The 19278-nt window shown below is 42.8% G+C and overlaps 1 protein-coding gene across 1 annotated transcript; it reads right to left on the reverse strand.

The window, feature by feature from the left end:
* Window positions 1–301: 301 nt before the first annotated feature.
* LOC123755286 (HIG1 domain family member 1A, mitochondrial) lies at window positions 302–18919 on the reverse strand. The gene is made up of 4 exons (XM_045737746.2): window positions 18792–18919; window positions 12555–12576; window positions 10850–10933; window positions 302–1855 (listed from the first exon to the last, which is right to left on the reverse strand). Exons 2-4 carry the CDS (start codon window positions 12571–12573, stop codon window positions 1647–1649), a joined length of 312 nt encoding a protein of 103 aa, XP_045593702.1. The 5' UTR covers window positions 12574–12576; window positions 18792–18919; the 3' UTR covers window positions 302–1646.
* Between the last annotated feature and the right edge of the window lie 359 nt (window positions 18920–19278).

The raw sequence follows: 19278 nt of genomic DNA on the forward strand, positions 1-19278 counted from the left end.
AAAAGTGCGCCAGTCCAGGTGGAGTTGAAAGTGATATTGGCATCAAAGTAATCAACCAGGTGTTTATGGAAGTGTAAATCAGGACATGTACGTTCAGTGTGAAAAAGAAATAGTAATTATCAAAAGAAGGCACCAAACCGGAAAGGCTTACTCGAGTTACTTATACATATTCTCCAACTGGTCTATACTTCCTTCACATTACTTCCTGTATCAGCTGGCTAGCACTTTTGAATGGCATCATAAACTGCAGTCAGAGTATACGAGGTAAGCTGAATGACAAGAGGCTAATGAAGACGCTTCACATGATCATTCTTTTACTATTATTAAAGCTCTTTATAATCTTCTCACAACAGTCTTCAAAAAAATAGTATGTGCGTAATCCAACTATCACAAATGTTGCATATTTTACATATGTACATGCCAATCTGATTTTAAGATTAATATTTCCTATAATCTTACTTCCAAGTGCATTTTTGGACTAGCATCGTTCTTTAAACCTGAAACTTCGCAACACTTTTTTTGTATTAATGACCAACATATGGAGCCAGCTTTTACGTTGGTTTAGATTAAATAATTGCAGGCATGTTACCTTGTAAGCCATGGCACTGCATTTACCTTTTTAACAAACTAATGGGAACTAAAATTAAATTCAAGCAACATATGAGCCATTTATGATAAGAGGAATCATTAACTTAAACCTGATAATTATTAGCAACAATGTAACAACTACAGTAACTATAAACTACAGTTGTTGAACTATCAAAGCTTACGAACTTTCACTCCACACACACTTCATGCTTACTACACCGGTTACTACATACCCAAGACAATTTTTGGGAGAAAATTCATAATGGTATTTGAAAGCAGTAATAAATGTTTTCTAAATATGACCACACAGTTTAGAAAATTATTGCGACACTGTAGCCATGGTTTGAAGCCAAAGGTAACACACATTATATAACAGGTCTACAATTATTGGTTCCTTGCATAGCAATATTCAACACATTAATACAGCAGTTTTTTTGGTCAATCTATTTTACTTGGCATTTAATCCCTCTTTGAATATTAAATGTTTTATTTTACATGTTAACACTGACTTTTTTTTATAGGTTCTTCCAGGAGTAACAAAGTAAATGTTTACTTGCCAAGTGATATTTTAAGAGACTGTCCATTCATACCATCACATTCCCAAGATGCTGTCCTAGTAATTACTGGCAGGGCATTAACCATGACATTAATAATCAAGTTCTTAGAGCTTTTTACAGTGGATATAACCAATCACAAATGGTAAGAGTTAAAATGTCCAGCTGTATTTACATGCTTGTAAATCTATACAAATATTTTCAGATTAATCAGTATATTTAAGTAGTGATTATGAAGACATTAATAACAATATACATAGCCAAGTTACATTTTCACTAAATATATTAATCAAGGAGTAGAAGCTTCCAATAGAAAAGAGCAATCCAATACAATCTACTACTGGGCGTAGTCCATTTTACGGCTTGCTGAACTTTCATTTCCAACCCTGATTTATTCTTTAAATCATTTTAAGTATAGTATTACATTAGAAAAAATTAGGTAAAATTACCCCAAATATTTTTTCTTTACATGCAGACAGACAGTTCTTGCTCCATAAACAATACCTATTCCTTTTTATCTTCTATACTCCCAGAAGAAAATTTGGGGGCAACAAATCTGTTGTACAGGTTATAACCAACACCTGCAGTAAGGCACACCACAACAAAGCCTTGGGCAGCCACACGCAGTTGAATAAGGTAGAGAGAGGTCTTTATTTGCTTATTCCTAAAGCCATAGATGCCATAGCCTACTAATCCAACCAGTCCAGCCAGCCCTGAAAGAAATGCAAAATATGGATTATACATACCTTTATTAATGGATGGCACACTCGCAATCAGTGCAATTTACTTTTTTTCTTACAGATTGCAAGAGGCAATGGCAACATTTCAATTTATTTAAGAGTAATTATCAAAAAGAAGGCACCAAACCGGGAAGGCTATGTAGCACCATCAAATGTGCGGGATAATCAGAGGGCACTAAATATCACCAAGGATGCCAATACGAGAACAGAAACGCATAAGGCGAACGATAGCAAAAGAATCCGAGTCACCAAGAATATTATCGAGAGACAAGCGACCGCGGGAGACGGTCGGAACACAAGACACGCGCTCGTCCCGGAAGTCAGGACAGTCAACAAGGATATGCATGACGGTAAGAGGGACAATGCAATTAGGATAAGGAGCAGGGCAGCACTATCAAGTGACCACGAGTTAAGCGAGTAAACCCAATACGCAACTTCGCCAGAGCCGTTTCCCATCGCCAGTTACGGTGGTAGGAGGACGGCCACGAGGACAACTTAAGAGAACGTAGTTTGTTACCAGTAACAAGACCAACATGCCTGCCAACGGGCAAGAATGGAGGAATGGATAACCGGGTAAAAGTTGGAACAAGGAATACCTTTACGAGAGATGGGACAAGAGCGGACAGCTTCCCTGGCGGCAGCATCCGCACGCTCATTTAAAGACACCAATATGGCTGGGAGCCCAACAAAACTCAACCAACTTAAATTTACTGTGAACAAGAAACAGCCAATGCTGGATCTCGACAACTACTGGATGAACTGGATTAAAGGACCCGAGAGCCATGAGGGCACTACGAGTCAACAACCACAAAGGAAGATTGACAACGAGAGAGCAGGAGACGAAGAGCAGAGAGAATAGCATAAAGCTCCGCTGTGAAGATGCTAGTCTCCTGAGGTAAGCGACACACAAGTGTGATCAGGAAAAACAACAGTAGCCAACACCGTCCGCAGACTTGGACTCATCGGTGAAGACGGAAACGGAGTGGGAGTGAGAAGAAGAGTACTCAAGGTAAAGGCGTTTTAGAACCGAAGGAGGGGTAAAAGCTTTAGGGATGGGGGTCAAGGATGTACAAAACTGCAGAAGGGAGTCTCTCCATGGGGGCAAAGAAGGAACACGAGGAGAAATACGAGTGGAAAGAATCCTCTAAGCAAGACAACCAGACAAAGAGGGAGGTGTTTAAGAGGAACAGGAACCACAGGAGGGGTAAAAGTTAAAGAATGGCAGAGGCAAGAGGAAGGATGTTGCAAGGACCTTGCAAGATAGCGAAGACAGTCCTGGAGAGAGAGACGGGAGTCGAACGAAAGGCACCAGAACTGAGGCGCAACCCAGTATGGTGCAAAGCATCAAGATGGCGAAGAGTAGAAGGAGAAGCAGACGAATAAGCAGGGCAACCATAATCGAGCTTAGACAGGACAAGAGAGGAATGCAAAGCAAGGAGTGCGCGCCTATCCGCTCCCCAAGAAGTATGGGACAATACTCTGAGGGGGGTAAGGGCCTTAGAGCACTCAACACGGAGGTAAGAGATATGGGGAGACCAAGACAAACGAGTGTCAAGGAATAACCCCAAAAGCTTCGGAATCTTTGTACTCAAGGGGATGACCATAAAGCGACAAAGAGGGACGAAGAACAACCCGTTTCCGAGTAAAAGACATGGCACAAGTCTTAGAAGTAGAGAACTTTATGCCATGATCGGTGGCCCAAGACGACACGGCATCAATCCCAAGTTGAAGCCGTCGCTGAAGGAGAGGCAAATCACCACCCTGACAGCAAAGGGCAAGATCATCGACAGAGCGGAGAAGACACCTGAAAGAGGAAAGAAGACCATTGAGGGCAACCAGAAAAAGAGTAGTGCTCAGAACGCTACCCTGGGGCACACCTTCGTATTGCCGAAAAGAGGCAGAAAGCGCGGTACCAAGGCGCACCCGAAAGGAACGACGAGAGAGGAAGCTGTGGAGAAAGAGGGAGATGACCACGAAGGCCAAAAGAATGAAGCTGGGATAGAATATGATATCGCCAAGTGGTGTCGTAAGCCTTTTCCAGGTCAAAAAGAACGGCAACAACGGAGGTCCTCGCAGCAAAAGCAGTACGAATATAGACCTCCAACCATCGGAGCCAGCCGCCGTAGAACCGCAGAGGGCCAGGGCAGAACGAAGTTCAGAGAGAGAAGGGATCGTTATAGGAAAGTCGAAGACTAGTGCAGAAATCTAAAGGACGAGACTCAAGGACAGGTTTACGAAGAAGGAAAGATTGGGGAAGATGAAGACCAGAGCTAACAGAAGAAAAGTGAGAACCCAGTTCGGTAGCGACCTGCAACGGTCGCTACCGTTGCAGGTCGCCACAAGAGTACCACAGAGGTGAAGGACCCGGGAAACATCTGGAACAAACTTGCCCGCAATCTTGCGGATACGCTTCCAGATCTCTGGCAGGGGAGTTTCGGAAGTAATTGTGGAGACAAGTCCAACATTCACGTTTAGCCGTACGGATGGCCCTACGGGCCACCGCACTCGCTTTCCGAAAGAAAAGAAAAGAATTGGTCGTCTGCCAACGGCTGTGCCTCTTCCAGGCTGCACGCTTACACCGGATAGCCCGAGCACAGTCCGCATTCCACCAGGGAACGCACTTCCGTGGACCCCGAGAGGCAGAGCGAGGAATAGAGCGGAGGGCAGCGTCGAAGACAGTGTCATGAAAAAGGAGGAGAGCGCGAGGGAGAGGCAGAAGGGAGAGGTCAGAGAGAGTAGCACTGAGGGTAAATATGTTCCAGTCCGCTTTAGCAAACTGCCACCTAGGAAGAGAGTGAAGGGCGAAACGAGAAAAAGGAAACAAGGATAGGGAAATGATCACTGCCATGGAGGTCATCAAGAACCTGCCACGTGAAATCTAAGTAAAGAGAAGAGCAGAGAGAAAGATCAAGACAGGAAAGGGTGCGAGTCCGAGAATCCAAATGAGTGGGCTCACCAGAATTAAGAAGAGACAGGGCAGAAGAGAGGAGAAATGGCTCAAGAAGGCGACCCTGGGTATTCGTCAGAACATCACCCCAAAGAGAATGACGACAATTGAAGTTGTCCAGCAGTAGCACAGGCTCCGGCAAGGAGTCAAAGAGGTGTTTCAAGTCAGGAAGAGAAAGCGGGACACTCGGGGGGGGGGGGGGGGGTGGGGACTGGAGATAAATGGAACAAACTGTACCATTTCCCCACAAAGATACGAGCAGGAGAACAATGGAGAGGCAAAGGAAAAAGTAAACAAAGGGAACATCGGCGCATATCAAGAGCAGAAGAATTAGGAGCCCCAGCAACGGCTGGGGGGAGAAAAAGAGAGAAAGGAATAGCCACGAAAACGACCAGGACGAGCACCAAGCATCGGCTCTTGGAGACAGACACAAAGGGGCGAAAACTGCGAAATCAGAAGTTAGAGTTCGAGGAAATTGGCGTAATAACCTCGAACGTTCCATTGAAGAAGACATCGACGAGAAGGGAAAGGACAACAGAGAACAAGAAACAAAGGCGAAAGAGCAACACAGCACGTTACAGAATATCAGGGTCAGGATCAGGGTCAGCAAAGTCAGGGTTAGGGGGCATGGGTAAACTGAGCAAAGACGGAGGGAAGGAAGCGGGAGAACAGACCAGAGGTGGGTGGGCGGGGTCCGGAGGAGGAGGAAGAGGAGACAACGGAGAGGAGCAGTCAAGGACAGCAGCAGGAAGAGTAGAAAGAGGGGAGCGCACCTCAGCAAGAGCAGCAACCGAAAGGGAAGCAGGGGCCAAAGAAACCTCCATACCAGGAACAGGGGGCGCAATCACTGAAATGGGAGGGGAAGGAGCAACAGAGCCAGAAGTAGGGGCTGAGGAAGAAAGCAAAGCCTTCTTACCTGCCGGGGAGGAGGAAGGAGAGGAGCCAGGCTTATGCTTCTGACTTAAGAGACCGGTGTCCCAGCAACTACGTACCGGGCAACGGATTCCAATGTCTCAAGAGGAGAAGCTGAACGAGAGCACACACGACGGCCGTTAGGAGAGCGATGGACATCCGCCTGCACCGACAGGCAGCGGGGAGAGCCAATAGATGGAGGAAGAGGATGGGAAGTAGGATCGGAGGGACACGAGGAAGAAGACACAGGAGACACGACAGACCGGGTAGAAAGAAGGGGAACCCCAGACAGAGGACCAGGAGGGGGACCCTTCGGGACAGAACGCAAAGGAACAGTAGGGGGCAGTGGGCGTATCAGGGTCCAAGGCCCGGAAACGGTTGCGAGTCTGAGGAAGGAGGGAAGGACGAGGAGAGGAAGAGCGCATCACGTGAGCATTAGAGACGTTATAATAAGGCGGGAGCCGGCGAACCTGGTGCCTCGCCTCAGGAAAAGAAACGCTCCCGGTGCTTCAAGTTGAGGACGGCCGCCTCAAGCTTGTAATGGATACAGGCACGGGAGAAGGTAGGATGGGCCTCGCCACAGTTGAGGCAGCGAGCTTGGGGAGAAGTGCACTCCAACTTAGAGTGACCTTCACCCCCACACAAAGGACAGAGACAGTCCCAGAGCAGCAGAGGGCACCATGCCCAAACTTCCAGCACTTGTTACAAAGCCGAGGAGATGGAATATACTCCTGGACAGAGCACCTAGCACCAGCAAGAATGACAGGATGGAAGGGTCCTACCATCAAAGGTGATCTTCACAACACGAAGGGGGACGAGTAAATGAGTCTACCTGGAGGACAGAATGGCCTTGGGCATCAAGGATATGCCGAATATCATCGTGGCAATCCTGCAGATTCCGAACACCGGTTGCAACATGGGGCGGGAGGAGAATAGTGCCAACACTGGCATTCATCTGAACGTTCTTGGAGACCCGAACAGGGATCTCGCCAAGGCAAGACAATGCTGCCAAGCGGGAAGCTGCATCTTGAGAAGGAGCAGCAACGACACTTGTACCGATACGAGTGGGGTTGAAGGTAACAAGACGCATCCACGGAATCAACAAGATGCCGATGGAAGGAGAAATCGTCAGGAGGCGTAGAATCAAGAGGTAGGAGATCAAAGTATTTGGCCCATGAAGCGGGACCAATCGAGGCCTGATACGCGTCAGTATAGGAAGGAATCGAGCGAGTGCGGCCGGGGCGTGAACGGCGTTGAGAACCCCCAGAGAGGGGTCAAATGGCGCAGTAGTCACAACGAGAGACTTAGCCGCACCAGGGAACGAAGTGGTCACCACTGGGGGCTGGAGGCTCGACCCAACCACAGAGGAGGGAGGGGAGCTGGGGGAAGAAGTCAGGACGGTCAAAGGAGGAGCAAGGTCGGGGCCCAACGCAGCGGGAGCTACAGAGCCTGGTCTTCCAATACAGGCCGATTCGGGGGCTTGGTCGCCCACCCCACGAACCCGAGAGGGTACAACAAACATTTATCGACAGAGACGAAGAGAAAAATTCATCCACGAATGTGCCCCCACACATGGAGCCACAATTAGAGGCAAGACACCCAACAGGAAGCTATCGCCGATCATGCCGGGGCCCCCTAGGGGTGCGTCGCGAGTATACGCCCCACAAACGCCACCTTAAGAACCGTCAGTCCGTCGAGATCGGGTTCAGCGACGAAAGGGGGATTGACAATAAAAGGTTCCCCTCGCTTGAGACGTCGGGTGCAAGAGTATGCCTCCTCAAGCACCCGGGCGTCAAAATAGAAGAAGTCCAAAGAAAGAACCAAAACAAGCAAAAGGTCGGCAGGAAACGACAAGCAGATAGAAGAGGGGAGAAAAACGAAACAGAAGGAAAAGGTGCTCAGCACAATTGGAGAGGACGGCAGCAGGAGCACAAGGCTAGAAAAGGACAGAGGACTGTCCCAAGGAGCATCACACTCCGGCAGCCGCCCACTAAGCCCCCCCCTCACGGCATCAACGAGCCGAGCGGGGAGGGGGGGGGGGGGGTAATTCTGAAAAGTGTATACTCCAACTTTGTCACCTCAATTCTCGTTCTAAGAGATTAAATTTGGTATCTTTGTGTTCGCAATAGAATTCTCTACTGCACTAAATGCATATAAATTCCAAAAGCCCGGCTAATTACCCGCAGCAAACAGAGTGCGAACAAGTTACCCAGGAGTGCACAAAAGCGATAAAATGTGTTCACTCTGGTCACCTCAATTTTCATCCTAGGTCTTTCATTTTGGTATCAATGGGTTCGCAATAGAATTCGCTAGAGGAATATTAGCATATAAAAAGAAAAAAACCTGGTCACGCTCCAACCGCCGACGAGTTGAAGACAGGCCACACGTTAGCCGCAAGTGAGCACCCAGACGCCTTCCAGCTACACTCCAAATTCCTGCTCACAAATGTTTAGTATTATTACTTGTTGCTAATCTCAATTTTCGTGTTACAGCGCTCATTTAGGTATGAAATTGTTCCTAATAGAATGCTTTAGATGGATATGTGCATATAAGGGCCAATTGAACAATATTGCCAGTATAATACGCGAAAGTATGAAAAAAAAAAATTACACAATACAATTTTTTGTACTCGTCACCTCAGTTGTGTGTGTTGAACATGACATAGGCGTGTAGGGAAGACATGGGCGCGCATTTTAAAACTAGTCCCAAAAAAAATCTGATAATTGCCAAAAATCAGGTTTTTATTTTAGTGGACAGAAGGTTACCGACAGTAAACTGACGATGCAGCATTGCATCATGCCCGGACGAAAGTGTTAAAGGGCCCAGAGCCATGAGGGCACTACGAAAGTCTTACTACAATCACAAAAGATTGACAACAAGAAAGCAGGAGACGGAGAGCAGAGAATAGCAAAGTTCCGCTGTGAAGATGCTAGTCTCTGAAGGGAGGAGACAAGTGCAGATGTTCATTTAGAAATCATTCTTTTGGAAAATGAACAAACCCACAAGGGCAGTGAAGAGGGTTCGAACCTGCATCCGAGAGGATCCCAGACGTGCGTTAATTTACTAGGCCATGACATGGTCAAAAGAATTGGAACCGGGAGTTCCACTAGCCTCTCAGATCCTGCAGTCTCTCCAAGACGAACCACGAATAATAAATTACAAACCATGTGTAATGAAGTAAGGGCGAAGAGGTAGAACAGAGCCCAAGTGCATGGGGAATTGTGTAAAACCCTGATTTGTCTCTCAGACTGCAGGATCCGTGTGAGGCCAGTGGAACTCCTGGTTGCAATTCTTTTGACGATGTCATGGCCTAGTCGATTAAGGTGCGTCTGGGATCCTTTCGGATGTAGGTTCAAACCCTCATCATGACCCTTGTGGATTTGTTCATTTGATGTATCACACTATTGTGATTTGTGTAATTCTTTTGGAAAACTATTCTTATTCATAATTTAGTTTTAGTGACAGCATTCTGATGCTATTAGTGTTCGTAGTAACAGTGATGTGTGTAATATATTTCTGGCATTTTGCTGCATCAGGTAAAAGTGTTATAAAGTTTATAAATTTTTTAAATATAAATCTCTTAAATTGTCTACATTATAAAAATGTAGACAACTATGTGTGCCGTGTGTATATAGTGTAACGGCAAAAACAAAATTCATTGACATTGGAATAATTTTTTAAACTTGTAATCATGGCAACTGCTAGTGCAAGTATGCCGAGCAACTACTTGCTTGGCACCCATAAATTGGTAAGCTTTCATCTAATCTGGGATGAATTTTAACAATATTAGGAACAAAAAATATTTGAGGCTAATAATTTTTGTTCCCACACACCACAGAATTGTCATTTAACTAATGAACAGTGCATGGGTTAAGGCACTGTAGTGTGGGGATTAATGAAACAATTTCAAAGCCGAGGCATGAGAAATGCGCTCCATATACAGTAGTAAAAATCCCTTTAGAGGTCTTATTGGTAGTTGTCTTTTAGATGATTGGTTAAAATAAAAATTTAGCTCTGAAATTAGCCCAAAGAGCATGGGGAAATTAGTGTATGAAAGGCAACAATATGGCTCCAATAATGTTTGGAAGGATTTTCACAGGTGGAAGCAACATTAGAAGAAACCGCTGAAGTAGTATTTTTCTTATTAGAGGGGAGCGAGTGAAAAAATAAATCCCAGTTTAACAATGCATTAACACAAAGATAGTGGAAGAGAACTTCATGAACATAGCCACACAAAAAGGCATGTCATTATAAACTCTACATAAGCTTTCAAATAAAGGGGGGGTAATACAAATGCACTAAATTCCTGGAATTCATCGTTTTATAGAAGTGTAAAATACCATTCGCAGAAAACATTCTACAGACCCAAAATCTGTGGACATCGCCCCCCCCCCCCCACTTCACAACGGGAAAGTGAAACACTAGAAGAAACAGACCAATAACTGACATCTCTCACCATTAAAGACTACATTATAGATTTAATTATTTTTTAGAGATCGGACAAAAGGGATCTGGCCAAAAGATTTTATTCGTTTTTAAGAGTGATCCACTGTAGAGGCCCAGATCTGAAGGTGAAGTGTAGTTGAACAATGTCAAATATTTAAAATAAAAAAAAAAAAAATGTTTATTTAGGTAAGGTACATACATACAATAAATTTTTACAAAGATTGGTTGACTTATAGGTAGAGCTAGTACATACAATGCCTAAAGCCACTATTACGCAAAGCGTTTCGGGCATGACAATATTCCCAATATATGACAATATTTATATCAAGACTGGTTAGCTTGCTGCTCTATAGCAAAATAGTACCATATCTCCAAGGCAATAAATAACAATGCAAGGCAAATAATGTAAACAAATACACACAATGAACAGCTGAACAGGTAAAATGAACATGAACATCAAAATTATAGTGTAATTATTAACATTCCTCTTATGATTTTCCAACAGTTTATATCAATAGTGAAATTAGATAGAAATAAATGGTTAAGATACCTCCAATTGAGTGTGTAGTGGTTTACTTGTGTTGTCTAAAAATACTGAAGTTGACAACCTTCAAGCATCACTTGTATCAAGTTATTCAGACATTATAATAGTGGATAATTACCAGCTACCATGAACGGAGCATCACGAGCTTTCCTGGCCAGACGTTCACTGTGAGACTCGCCATAGTGTGACATGTCACTTGCTCCTGCAGGAGGGCAAAAAGTTAGTAAACAGTAATTATAAATAACATTTCTACTGAAAGAATGTCAAAACATGCTTTAAAATTATCGTGCAATTAAAACATGCATAATTACTTCGAAAAATGAATCTCAAAAACAATTACAAATGTGAACTACAGAGTATTTTCCTCCTAACAAGAAACTTAAGAATTGCAACATAAAATATAACAACTTTAATCATTCATCTATCTTATGTGAGCAGCCACCAAATAAAAAGAAAAAAATTCATCCGCTTCCAACAAGGACAAATGAAGTAGATTTCTGGCAGAAAAATTTGATGCCTTTCACTTCCTGAATCGACAAATTCTCATTGATTTAGCTCATCTTTTGCTCGTGTCTTTTTGAAAGTGTTGCACAAATATTTCTGCAAACGTTAAATTGCAAATACCCTGTACAGTACCGAAGTACATGTACAATATATATTTAACCCCTGGGCTGCGTGCACCAATTTCAATGACAACTGTGTGTGCAAGAAGAAAATTGAAAACTTTACTTTCAAGTTAAAATGCATTTCCTGATCACAGAACAATTAAAAGAAATGTGCAATTTACTTTGGGCAAAGTGGAGGGAGGAACCCTTGACATCACAACTCTTGAGCATTTGAGCATTCATGAAGCTTTTGTCCTGTGGAGGGTGTCCAGCCAGGCACGGGAGTTACCAGTTTTTACACATTTCAATGTATTTATTTGTTATTTCACTTTTCAATATTATTCAATTATATGTCATTTGAGAAACTTGTGGAACATCTGAATGCTCAAATATATTAGTGTCACTAAAAGGCACAGCATTTTACATTTAACAAAAATACACTTTGCTATTATTACTTTGAATACACATGTTGCATACAATGTTTTGTTTAACCTATCAACTGTGTGACAACTGTCACACAGTAGATGGGTTAAGGAAAAAATCTGAAAATTATGCATTCTTCATTGTGATTATGCATATAATAAAGATCATTGGCAAACAATTTGGTGTCAATATTATGTATATACAATTATTTTTAAACTGAAAAATGCAAAATTATTTAAGAACTCCCTAAAGTCTTGTGAGGGAGGAAGGAGATGGTTAATAGAAAAACACCTTTGGAAAGGAAAGAACAAAAGAAACAAGAAAAAGCTGATCGATGCATGTATTAGCTACAAGTACTGTACTCAATGTTCTGGCCCAACATACCGAGAATAGATACATTACGGTTATTTGGCCCGTGGAAACCTAACTTCGAGACACTGACAGTGAACATTGCCCCAGCCTTAAATAGGCCAACTTTAACAAAATATACAAGCTTATTTTTAGTTCAATCTTTTCTTCTAGCCCTTTTATATAACAGCCAGCCAGAATAAATTTTATGTTGCACTTCCAAGTAGTCTTAAGTATCCTTTGTTAAATGCTACTAGAAATGTTCACAATTCAATGCCAACTTTAGATACAGTATATAATAGTCAAAGTGTCTACAATATTATGAAATAAAATATACTTGTCCCACATGGCACTAGGTTGATTACTGTCTGATGCGAGGCACTCCTTAAGTTCCTCGTGTAATAGGCCAACAGTTAGGTTAAGCCCTATTTTCAATACATTTCTCACCTCTGTTCTCTCCAGCCATCAGCTGCATTGAAAGAAAAAATTAAATGTTACACAAAGGGTAACAGTACATGATGGCGTGTTATCTAAACTACGGGCAAAAGAAAAGTCATACTATAAAAGAATGTACTGTACAGTACAAACAAAATTTGATGAAAAATCGTGCATACAGCAGTTCCCAGATTTGCTTAGAGAACATGTTCCTGTAAAAGACTGAACACATCAAATCTGAAAGAAAATGGGGTTAGTATCTGGTGTCTAGGAAACTAGTGCCTGCTCTGATTTATGAAAAAATAAAAAACCTACTACAATGCCATAGTGCTTGAATGAGGGTAAGGGGAAGACCTAATACAGCACAAACACTTTACAACACCTTGAGAAAGGATGTAGGTAACGTACAAAAATTTAGTCAATACACTTGCACATATATTGGACCTTTCCTTGATCTCACTGGTTCTTCACTGGTTCAATCTTTCATTTTCTTCCATATCGTTCACTCCACTGTTATTTTTACTGTGTACATTCATTCTCAAGTCGATTGTTTTGACAAGTCCGATCAACTTTAGAATGCTCCAGGACGGACCGAAACGTCGTCGTCCCTTTACCTAGTGTGTGGTCTGGTCAACAGTTAAATTGCATCTCAAATTACATAGGCAGAGTACACCCCTTGATAATCCAGCCCTTGTACATCAGGTAAGAGGAAGAGACTTTACTATAAATAAGAGACTAGCAGCCAGCTATGGCGTATGGAATCGGTACTGTACTACAATTTAATCTTTTACAAGAGTTTACCCAAGAGCCACGAACACTAGTGGCCTTGATGAAGACAGGAAGCCGGCAGCTTGTCGAAGGTCCCCCCAACCATGCCAAAGCATAGGAAATACTGTAGATCAGTGGCAGTAAAAGAGCAGTAGTAGCGAGAGAAATTTCATCGAGAAATTTAATATAATTAACCAGTGCCATTTACCAGAGGTAACCCCCCATTGTTGCTGTATCCCCCCCACCATTCAAATAAAATGTTTATTCAGGTAAAGTACATACACAGTGTGATACAAATATCGATGTATTTATAGATAGAGCTAGTACAGACAATGCTTAAAGCCACTATTACGCTTCATCACGCATTGTTGCTGTACCCCCCCCCCTACCATTGTTGCTGTGCCCCTACAACGTAGCCATAATGTATAACCGATACCTACACCAAGCAGGTTGTTACTAATGACTTAAGATTACTTGACACTACTTAATTCTGCCACTACCTTCGCCTTTGCTGTACATATGTACTTTACAGTGATCGACGGCGAAGGGTACCGGTCACCGGAGAGTAAAAGGAGTGAGAACACTGCCGACTTCCACTATTTACTGGCAACTATGAATAACTTACAGGAACGCATGGATACAACAGATGGACAATTTAGTAATACTGTATATTTAATCAAGTTCTAAATAAAAAATCCTAATCTTCCCTATCAAGGCAATAGAATATCAACACTTGCAATGTTAGAACATAAGGGACCCGTACTCATGATACAGCAGTAATGAAGCTTCCTTGTAGACACCAAATTGTCTCCCTCCCACAGGGGACATGGTCTCCCTCCCCCCTGGTGGCAGCTAACACTACACACCAGACTTGTCAGGACAGACAGAACAACTTCGCCCTCTCTCGTAACGAACTTTTTATATCCATCTACCCCCAATTTTCCGTTGAATGGACAAATTTGAATCTGGTAACAAGGGATTAAGTTCCAACCTTTGAAACTACTCTAAGTTAGGTTTGTTTGACCTTACCTCATCTCCCTGTGAATATCTCTTAAGCCAGGTATAATCCCAAGTCTACTTATGTCACCTCGACAGCTGATACCTTCCCCCATTGCTGCTATACCACCCCACCTCCACCATTGTTGCTGTAGCACCATACAACCCCCCCCCCCAACATTGTTGCTGTAGCACCTACACCCCCCCCCCAACATCGGAGGGAGCCAGTCGGCCGAGCGGATAGCACGCTGGACTTGTGATCCTGTGGTCCTGGGTTCGATCCCAGGCACCGGCAAGAAACAATGGGCAGTTTCTTTCACCCTATGCCCCCGTTACCTAGCAGTAAAATAGGTACCTGGGTGTTAGTCAGCTGTCACGGGCTGCTTCCTGGGGGTGGAGGCCTGGTCGAGGACCGGGCCACGGGGACACTAAAAAGCCCCGAAATCATCAAGATAACCAGTAGAGCTATTCAAGATTATGAACCATGAGGTTTATCATGACAGCCAAGTATATTAGAGGAAACAGTAGAGATGTGAATTCCATCCCACCCATTGCCACAATATTTTCTGTTAAGAGGAAACTATTTCAGGCCAAGGATATATTAAGCAACCGAGTTGCCTGGAAGCACTAGGGTGAAAGTAGATCAGTGACTGCCAGATTCGTACTACATATTTAGGAATGATCTTTTAAAACACGAGAGAGAACCCATTAGTGAACAGCAAACTTGTGGCCTAAACAGTGACAAGAACAACTCTTAAGGAACTTTTATATTCATGCAAAACAACAAGAATATTTTCATCAAGGCTGAAAATAGGAGCCTGACAGCTGCGTGGACAGCGCTTGGTCTTAGTCCTGAGGTTCTGGGTTCGATCCCCGGTGGAGGTGGAAACAATTTACCAGTTTCTTTCACCCTAATGGGTTATTCACCTAGCAGTAAATAGGTACCTGGGAGTTACAGCTGATACAGGCCACTTCCTGGGGGGGGGTAACAAAAAGGATGCCTGGTCAACGCCCGGGCCGCGGGAAGTTAAGGCCCGAAATCATCTCTAGATGAGCTCAAGAGGCTAGGAAATTTAAAACCATGCAGAGACTTTGGCTATAAACAGGTAACCTTATTGTATTTACATTTTCAGATGAACATGTGGAGTCAAAACCCTTCCCTGAACCTGCATTATGTTAGCATCCAGGAGTTGTTAAGTTTCTATTTGATTTCTTTAAATGCAAGGAATCTTAAAACATTTTAAAAAGCTTGCCAATGCATATTCCTGAGCTACTATTCATTATGCAGTAGTACAGGAAGTTTATAAGGGACAAGGTCATCTCAGCCAAGAAGCAAACTAAATTTACACTGTAGTTAGAGGGCCTTTGTAGTACAGTACTGTACAGTTGGGCTTGTTCTAGATTTTCAATCTGGAATCCCAGGATTGAGTCCTGGGCAGGGCAAATAGTATGAACACTGCCAGTCCCTGACATTAATTAATCTGGCAGTGTTACCATGGAATCTAGTTACCAAAGTCTGAATCATTATCAGTTATTAATGCACTTACATATAAAGCTAACATTTGTAATATTAATGACTAGAATATATTTTTCCCTCTGCTTCCTGGAGGATATAGGATATGGAGGATATGCTTCCTGGAGGATACAACAACATTTATGCAAGCAAACACTAGACCAAGCAGCAGCAGATTGTCAAGTGCAGGTCCCTTGAGCATTAATAGAGCCACACTAGAACACTTCGATCTCTAAAATAAAGAGTTCAATAGAATCAGTTTTATTTAGCTCACTTGTAAACCTATATTTTTTTAGATCTAAATTTCTGTATGCTGCTAGCATTGCAGAATTTAAATATTAAAATGTGCTGCAAGTGATGCAAAAAAAATATTGTGAAGTACTGTACGACAATGAAGAATACAGATTTTGCCACCATGGGTAACCAATACAAGACTGCTTCAAATATAAATAAAACTTTAGATTTAGATTTTTATGCAAAAAAAATTTTTTATGTCAATTTGATGAATTTTATAGCTTACTGTAATAATCCTACAATATTGGAGATAAATAGTTGAAAAAGCAATGTTTTGGGAGGTTCCTTGAATAGGCTCCATACCCAGCAACCTAAATAGTTACTTAAATTAGTATTAAGTACAGCACCTAGTCTGTGTTGTGTCATTTTATAAACAAACATTAAGCAAAACAAGTTATAATGTATTACTAATACTTTTAAATTATTTGAAATGCCAATGACTCAAGGGATCAATACCAGGATCTTTACCCTAATAAAAAGAACCACACAGTAGTGCGCTATTTGGAAACAAGTCAAAGGAGTGGTATGCTAGGCTCTTATCAAATCCCCTCAAGGGCTGTGTGTTATTTGGATAAATTCTTTTTTACTTGTGTACTATAGTACTTTGCTACAGATTCAGGGCCTGTTGGACAGCTCAGTTAAAAGGCTCAGTGTAGTGCAGTGGTCAGATCGATTTACAACAAATGCCTCCGGTTAAATTCCCATGCTGGGTAGGGGCATTTGGGTCCCTTCTCACTATGTCTAATCTATCAGTAAAGTAAATTATAACCAGTGTTACAAAACACTGGATTGGATCCAGGTGCATCAGATGTTGGCCTCACTAGCTTAAGTATATTCTTTTCACTTCATGCCTCTGTTCACTTAGAGTTATACAAGTACATAAGACTTCGCCAACTGTTTTAGGGTTCCATCCTGGGGAAGGTCTGATGGATTCGAGTCATGCGTGGGGAGGGGAGGGGGGGAAGGTAGGGAAGATACACAGGTTTCCATGTCCCAGAAATGTTATTTATTACGAGTTCTCACATGCCTCAAGTATAACCAAGGATGAAGTATTCAGATTTACTTGGAATATTTGCAAGTTTTTAGTAATTCATTATACTGTACTGTAGTAGCAGGCAGTAACTATGATCCAAGCCCAATCTGGAGCCATTTTCCTGTCATAGGTGCTTCAATGGCTATGGTTATCAACATCAGCCGAGGCCTAAAAAAAAAAAAAAAACCCCAAGTTGGAAACTGCAGTTTTGATACTAGAAACACCCTGGAACCTTAGCCTGATCAGCAGGTAAACCCAACACCAACAGGCTCAAGGCAGAAATGCCAAATCAGTGCTGCAAATTCAAAGTCCAGCCGAATTAAATCCTGACAAACACAGGGAGGCAGGGTGGGGGGCCGTTGACAAGACACCGGCTTCCTGTCTTTGTTAAACAAGACCACTGGCGAGATGGTGGCAGTCAGGTAAAGTCAGATAAGTTGCCCGATACGCTATGGGCGCCAATGGCTTTACAAGAATGTAAAATCATTAATATGTACTCTTAACCCCAAATGTACCTTGTATATAAATAAATAAAAAGATAAACCCAGCCTTGTAAGCAACACCACAGGTATATGTAAGTAGGTACATGTAAAACCTATTTCCTTTTAAACAAAATATAATTTTGAGCTATAACCACAGCAAGTACAGTAAAGCAACCAAGAGACTTAAAAATGTTTGCATAAGCAGAAGGAACTTTGTGAAATATAGATACTGTACTTAAATGTTTCCAACTGTGCACACTCACAAGATTAAAGCATTGGCAGCTTGATCAGAAATAAACTTGAGGGTTGCAAGATGTTTACAGCTTTGACACGAAGGGTTAAGTAAATGTAAACACTAAAGTTTACTGTGAATTACATAAAAAATTGCCATTAGTTTAAGGACGTTCCCAAACCGGCATGCGAGCTAGTGGCTTTACAAGAATGTAAAGCCAACTTAATTATTATGTTCTCTTAACCCCCCCAATGTACCTTATACAAATAAATGTCAAGTCCCTGCTGTGTTAGGGGTACTGTAGGTATACAATAGGTGTTCTTCCTACTGCTGGGTGTTCCACACGCTGTTAGAGCAGCATGTTTGTTCGCTTAGGGCCAACTGACGCTGCCCAATACACTTCCCCTCCGAAGCAAAATGAAAAAAATGTCTCGCCCCCACACAACTGTGTAGTAGAGTAGGCTTCCTTCTGGCCTACTAATAGGGGGGAGGAAGGAAATCCCGGCAGGGATAACGACTTGGGCGCGTTTCCTATCACCTGATGTTCCTGTTCACCTTGCAGTAAATAGGTACCTTTAGGTACTTGGCTTGTTATGATACTCAATCCTCTGGGGGGGGGGGGGGGTGTCCGGGAGCTCCACCTTAGAGGAGGGAGGGGGTGAACCTCGATACAAGCTTAACATATGTTCAGGTCAGGCAGAGCCAGACATACCCTGGCTACCTGTCCCCTGATACTATCATTTACACCTTCATTAACCCGTTCTTTACGCTACGTGCAGTTTGAGCCACCACTTGTGCCGGGCTATATGGCTCGGCCCTCTCAGACACCTTCCACCGCTCAACCCCCACGGTCTTTAGTAACATTATAATGCCCCTATCACCCCGGCTGGCCACACATGTGCACAGTTATACACCCGAGTGTAACTATTACCTCAAAAATTGGGCGTAGAGATGTAGAGAGAGAAACTAGCGATAGTGGACTCGTCGGGAGCTGAGGCGGTACTGGCCGGTGATGCAACACTCCACTGTTTATATACCGCCCCACACAATAAATATATCGGCGAACTGTTTAACTACACTTCAAATATGCTTCATTTATAGGAAATTTATTACTGTATATATAACTAAAAGTGTATCTTTCAAACTGGTATTTAAATAATATCATCTTGAATCTTGGAACCATCCTGCCCCTATGTTATTATTTTTTTATTTTATTTTTTTTGCTAGTTCATGGACTCTGCACTTTTTGTTCTTGCAATATATTATACGTTTGGGTGAAACAGCTAAAATATAAAGAAATAAGTGTCCTATTCAAATTGAGAATATAAATCTGGATACAATAAGAATTCAGAAGGGAGAGTGTAATGGAGAAACAAGAGGTGCTGCGGGCCGCGGGTTGCCGCGTCTGGACGTGACGG

The sequence above is a fragment of the Procambarus clarkii genome, chromosome 20 (genome assembly GCF_040958095.1).
Source record: "Procambarus clarkii isolate CNS0578487 chromosome 20, FALCON_Pclarkii_2.0, whole genome shotgun sequence".
Taxonomy (NCBI): Eukaryota; Metazoa; Arthropoda; class Malacostraca; order Decapoda; family Cambaridae; genus Procambarus; species Procambarus clarkii.

What these genes read in the sequence shown, in the direction of transcription:
- LOC123755286 (XM_045737746.2), bottom strand. An exon ending in TGCTCCGTTCATGGTAGCTG is followed by an intron (nt 1,856 to 10,849) that starts GTAATTATCCAC and finishes CATTTCTTTCAG; the next exon opens with GGCTGGCTGGACTGGTTGGA.